This window comes from Aotus nancymaae, unplaced genomic scaffold (genome assembly GCF_030222135.1).
Source record: "Aotus nancymaae isolate 86718 unplaced genomic scaffold, 86718_ANA_hifiasm-v0.15.2.pri h1tg000040l, whole genome shotgun sequence".
In the NCBI taxonomy this organism is placed as follows: domain Eukaryota; kingdom Metazoa; phylum Chordata; class Mammalia; order Primates; family Aotidae; genus Aotus; species Aotus nancymaae.
In genome coordinates, this window is record NW_026988454.1 from 118,624,504 (window position 1) to 118,630,503 (window position 6,000).

Consider the following 6,000-nt stretch of genomic DNA (forward strand, 5'->3'; position numbering starts at 1 on the left):
ACTGAACTATTAAGTGTAGAGTCAGGATTTGAACCCAGGTCTATCTTTCTCCAGTCTCAGCTCTTAACTTCGAGATCACCCTCACTCCCTCTGGTGATGTGCATGGGAAGTCCTGGGGCCCTGGGCTGGTGGGCCTCCAGATAGCTGAGGGACCCCAAGTAGCCCCTTACCTTAACCCGTGCATCCTTGTGTTGTAGCATTTCCTGGTTGCTGGCCATGATGCGGGTGGCGATCACTTTGTTGACAGGTACTAGCAGCAGTGCCAAGATCAGACCACCCACAAAGGCCACACCTACCTGCTGGTACAACAGGTAGAGGGTGATGGCCAGCTGCAGGGGCAGGCCCCAGGCTTCATGGAAGCTCCCAGCAAAGTTAAGCAGTCGTTCAGAGTCAGTGCCTAGTAGGTTCAGGGCCTCCCCAACAGGAGGGCGGCTGGGCCCCAGCTGTAAAGCCTTGCGGTACAGGATGTTCAGCACAGCCCCCCGTGCCTGAAGTGCTACCTTACGTACCTCATACCCATACTGATTCTGTAGCACCGCACCCAGCACAGCCCCACCAGCAAGCCCCAGAGCATACAGCAGGCCCTGGCTCAGCGGCTCCTGCCCCTCTTCCAGGAAGCCCACCAGTAGGGAAAGCAACAGGGGCCCTGAGAATCCCAGCATGGTCCCCACCAGCTTCAGCAGTCCAAGTGCCAGATAGCACTGTCCAAAGGCCCCATACAAGGCCCTCCACAGCCGGGCCCCCTCCTGCCAGTGTGCCTGGAAGACACGGGCCAGGTAGGTTGGATGCAGCCTGTGGGGGAGGTGGCAAATGTCCTGAGGCTGCTGGAGCTCTCCACAGGCCCCACGGGCCAGCAAGGGTGCCAGCCAGGCATAGGAAAAGCGTGACAACCAACTCTCCCCATCTTCAGCTACCTCGGGTTCTTGATCCTCAGGCAGGAGGGGCTCCTGAGCCCAGGGTTCTCGTGGTCCCCCAGGAGCTACCCATCCCAGTGCATAGGCCAAGAGTGCAGCCAGCTGCAGGATGAGCAGGCATAGACGGGCCACGGGCCCTGGGAGAAGTGGGGGCAGAAGTGTGCCTCGCTGGCAATGCCACAACACGGTCAGCACTAGGGCGGGAGCTGGCAGCAAGGCTACCAGAGCCAAGGCCAGGGGACCCCGGGAGTGGCCAAGAGGGGAATGGGCCAACACCCACAGGGCCAGGCTGTGGCTGATCCAGGCCACAGCTGCCACACACCCTGTCAACACCTCTAGCCCTATGGGTCCTGGGCCTGCCCCTGGTGGCAAAGCAACTGGAAGGAGGTCAAGTAGCGGGAAGATGGAAAGCAGGAAGGAAGCTGCAAGTCGGAGGCGCCATCCAGGACTGCAGGGTAGGATGTAATCTGGACTCCTGGGGACAAGGGGGAAGAAAAAGAGGCACATTGTGGCTGACTCAAGACCCAGACATACCCCTCACCTCCAAGAATTCACTTACCTAAGGAATCAACTCCCTTGCTGCCTTGCACATCTTATCCCTACCTCACTTTACCTTGGAACTCAGGGTCTTTTCTCCTAGGAAGTCTTCCCAGATGAACCTAACTCATTTTCTGACCAACTGAGCTAAGTGGCCACTTGAACCAAACTCATTTTCTTTTTCTTTTTCTTTTTCTTTTTTTTTTTTTTTTTTGAGACGGAGTTTCGCTCTTGTTACCCAGGCTGGAGTGCAATGGCACGATCTCGGCTCACCACAACCTCCGCCTCCTGGTTTCAGGCAATTCTCCTGCCTCAGTCTCCTGAGTAGCTGGGATTACAGGCATGCGCCACCATGCCCAGCTAATTTTCTGTATTTTGAGTAGAGACAGGGTTTCACCATGTTGACCAGGATGGTCTCGATCTCTTGACCTCGTGATCCACCCACCTCGGCCTCCCAAAGTGCTGGGATTACAGGCGTGAGCCACCGCACCCGGCCCAAACTCATTTTCTAAACTAGCCACACCATTTCTGATTCTTCTTCTTTTTTTAACCACAGACATTAACAATTTTTAGGTAAGGTTGTACCTAACATGAAGATTAGGGGAAAAAAACCCCAGGGTACTGTTTGCTACTTGGGTGATGGGAGTATTAGAAGCTCAAACTTCAGCATCACACAGTATATCCATGTATAATAACAAACAAGCACATATGCCTCATGAATCTAAAAAAAAAAAAAAAAAATCCAGGCTGGGTACAGTGGCTCACACCTATAATCCAGCACTTTGGGAGGCCGAGGTGGGCAGATCACGAGGTCAGGAGTTTGAGACCAGCCTGGCCAACATGGTGAAACCCGTCTCTACTAAAAATATAAAAATTAGCTGGGCATGGTGGCGCGTGCCTGTAATCCCAGCACTTTGGGAGGCCGAAGCGGGTGGATCACGAGGTCAAGAGATCGAGACCATCCTGGTCAACATGGTAAAACCTCGTCTCTACTAATACAAAAAATTAGCTGGGCATGGTGGCGCGTGCCTGTAATCCCAGCTACTCAGGAGGCTGAGGCATAAGAATTGCCTGAACCCAGGAGGCGGAGGTTGCGGTGAGCCGAGATCGCACCATTGCACTCCAGCCTGGGTAACAAGAGTGAAACTCCGTCTCAAAAAAAAAAAAAAATTAGCTGGATGTGGTAGCAGGCACCTGTAATCCCAGGTACTCTGGAATGCTGAGGCACAAGAATCGCTTGAACCTGGGAGACAGAGGTTACAGTGAGCCAAGATCATGCCACTGCACTCCAGCCTGGGCGACAGAGCGAGACTCCATCAAAAAAAAGAATGAAATACAGGAAAACCCATCTGCAGCAGTGAATGTCAGAATGCCCTGAAGGTTCATACAAAAAGAGGACTGAATCTGTTACACCCTTTGTTGGGAGGGCTGGGTTACTAAAAAAGTTTAATTTAAAATGCTTGGGTTTTCTAAAAAGTCCATCTGATAGCAGTTATCTGCAGGGGTTTAGATGGGAATAAAAATCAGCCTTTAGTAATTATTTCTGGGCTGGGCATGGTGGCTCACGCCTGTAATCTCAGCACTTTGGGAGGCTGAGACGGGTGTATCATGGGGTCAGGAGTTCAAGACTAGCCTGGCCAAGATGGTGATTTTTCTTCTTTTTGAGACGAGATTTCTTTTTTTTTTTTTTGAGACAGAGTCTTGCTTTGTCACCCAGGCTGGAGTGCAGTGTTGCAATCTTGTCTCACTGCAACCCCGCCTCCTGAGTTCAAGCAATTCTGTGCCTCAGCCTCCCAAGTAACTGGGACTACAGGTGCACACAACCATGCCCAGCTAATTTTTTTTTTTTAAAACAAAGTCTCATTCTGTCACCCTGGCTGGAGTGCAGTGGCACAATCTGGGCTCACTGCAACTTCCGCCTCCTGGGTTCAAGTGATTCTCCTGCCTCAGCCTCCTGAGTAGCTGGGATTGCAGGCGTGTGCCACCACGCCTGGCTAATTTTTAGTAGAGACAGGGTTTCATTATGTTGGCCAGGCTGGTTTCAAACTCGTGACCTCCACTGATCCACCTGTTTCAGCCTCCCACAGTGCTGAGATTACAGGCTTGAGCCACTGCACCCGGCCTATTAAACATTTTTTAAAAAAATTAGCCAGGCATGGTGCCATGTGCTTCTGGCCCTAGCAACTCAGAAGGCTGAGGTGGGAGGCTGCTTGAGCCCAGGAGGTCAAGGCTGCAGTGAACTGTGATTGGACCACTGTACTTCAGCCTGGGCAACAGAGGGAGACCCTGTCTCAAAAAAAGAAAGAAAGAAAGAAGGAAAAGAAAAAAAAAGAATTATATATCCTAAGATGTGGGGACCCAACAAAGAACACTGGGCCCTTGGAAGCATAAATTGGCCCCAAGTCGGCCATCAACCAGTCTCATCACCCCTTGGGCAAGTCTCTTTTCCTCTTTGAATCTCACTTTCCTCATCAGCACAGTGAGCAGTGAGTCTCGAAGTAAAGCCTTCTGAGGTCCTTTCCTATCTTAGATTCTGGATCTCTCTAACCCTTCTTAGCAACACACACAAGGCTGATAAGTGAAGTGAGGCACAATTTCTACTGATTACACGATGGTCTTTCTTGCTTTCTCAGGGGGCTGATGAATCCCTTCCTTGGATAGAAGACACTGTGGATCTGCTTGGTCTGGGAGGAATCCTGATTTGTTTCTTACATGAAGACAAAAGTCTAGAAGGGTTTAATCACCTAGCAAAGACAGTCACAGCCTTCTCAGAGCAGTAGCTATTAAAAATTGGCACAGTTTTTTTGGAAACTCAGTCTAATGAGAAAGTAAGAAAGATCTCTCTGATAGGGATACTTTCCCCCATCAGACTAGGAACTCCCAAAGGCAGTGATCAAGACTGCCCTCCTGTCTTCTCAGCAGCCAGAATGAGACTAACTTTAGTCATCTCTAGCCATACAAGAACTAAATACAAAATCAAGGTGAGTTTAGTACCCACACCTTATAGCCCTAACTGGGGAGGGCTTAATGTTTGACTTTGCTCTTCTTGTCTACCTACTGCTTCCTCTTCAGCGGAGACTACCTATGCTTTTCTTAATCTGGAAACACTAAGGTTTCATGGATTGAAGCGGTGAGAAACTGACCCTACAACTTAAACACGTCATCCCTTTTGGCTGAAAGCATTGTTCACCCAACTTAGCCTCCAATTCATGACAGCTGAGTCTGGGTAGCTGAAAATTGACAATTCTGATGATTTCTGACACTCATTGGACCTTTAAAAACATGCCAGGTACTACACTATATGCTTAAATTCATTATTTCATTTAAACCTCCCAACAACGAGACTCAGAGAAGGCAGGTACTTGCCCAAGAACAGTCACATTGCTGCTAAGTAGTAACGCTCAGATTTTATTCTGCTTCTGCCTTACTCCAGAGACCTCGCTATTCCGGTGACACTGACGGAAGATATAGGTTGCAGGTGAGGCGTGCAGGCACACCCGGACAGATACCTTGCGCCCGTCTCTACCCACCTCGGGGTGCCCAAGTAGCAGGCACTGAGCACGGCGAGGAGCGCGTGGGGCAGGGCGCTGAGCACCAGCTGAGTGAAGCAGTGGCCTGTGGTGTCCCCCTCCCACAGCGGGAGCGGCCAAGCTGCGCTGCTACCGCACAGCTGGACCAGAAGTCGTTCCATGGACGCCTCCTCACCTGAAGAGAAAGACGAGGGTGAAGGGGGTGCAGGGTATCAGCCGGCTTTGCCTGAGCTTCCCAGCCGGGTCCCCCCCGCCTCTGGCCCCGCCCTGGAACCAGGGCCTCCCGTCGCTTCCGCCCCGAAGCCAGAACCCGCCCATTCTCGCGGTACCTTCAGGGGTAGAAAGGGAGGAGGTTTCCCTGGCGTATTTCTGGACGCTGGGTACCCACCTTGCCATCAGTCTTTCCCCTCCCGTTCTCCGCCCCCGGGCATCCGGAACCTCAAACCTGAAGAAGCTGCAGTGCACCGGATTCCGATATCCTGGGTACTGGTGTATGCAAAAAAAACTACCGCCCGGCTGGGGTGCTAGACCTTCGCCGACTGGCGCCCCCTAGAGGCTGGCAGACCTAGCCGGCGCTTTCCCCACTCCCATACGCAGGTAGCTGCACGCATGCGCACTGCTCAATGCTTCGGATCTCCTTTGTACGCAGGCTTGCTGGTGCAGTTGCACAGTTGCGTTTCGGCACGCTTTTGTGTCCTGACTTGTGTAAGGATCGATCTTTAGTGCAACGTCATTTATAACCTCTCACGTGGAGTATTCGCTCCCAACTGTGTAAGCCTACTAGTTGGCACAAGCATTGTAATCTGCAGTTTCTAAAGAGGTGGGGAGCCGCGCACGGTAGCCCGAGCCGGTAGTCCCTGCGCGCCGGTAGACCCCAGGAGGATGGACTGAGTCCAGGAGTTAAAGAACAGTCCAAGCAGCATAGCGGGACCCCAATCTCAAGTGGATGGGTGGATGGATGGATGGTTGGATGGGAAGTCAAACATACCTGCCCCACGGACAAATAATGCCACTTTGGG

General features: G+C 51.9%; 1 protein-coding gene across 10 annotated transcripts in view; it reads right to left on the reverse strand.

Moving 5' to 3' along the window:
- ABCC10 (ATP binding cassette subfamily C member 10) overlaps window positions 1-5,503 on the reverse strand; it is a 22,101-nt gene extending 16,598 nt beyond the window's left edge. For 8 of the 10 annotated variants that reach the window (XM_064361016.1, XM_012448702.2, XM_012448706.2 and 5 more), the window contains exons 1-3: window positions 5,370-5,455; window positions 4,982-5,156; window positions 171-1,389 (exon numbers count right to left, since the gene is read on the reverse strand). In XM_064361016.1, coding sequence (XP_064217086.1) covers window positions 171-1,389; window positions 4,982-5,142 — 1,380 coding nt within the window. In that variant the 5' untranslated portion in view covers window positions 5,143-5,156; window positions 5,370-5,455. Of the gene's footprint in view, window positions 1-170; window positions 1,390-4,981; window positions 5,157-5,310 lie in introns of all 10 variants that reach the window. The other 2 variants (XM_012448703.2, XM_064361015.1) reach the window with 2 other exon arrangements.
- Between the last annotated feature and the right edge of the window lie 497 nt (window positions 5,504-6,000).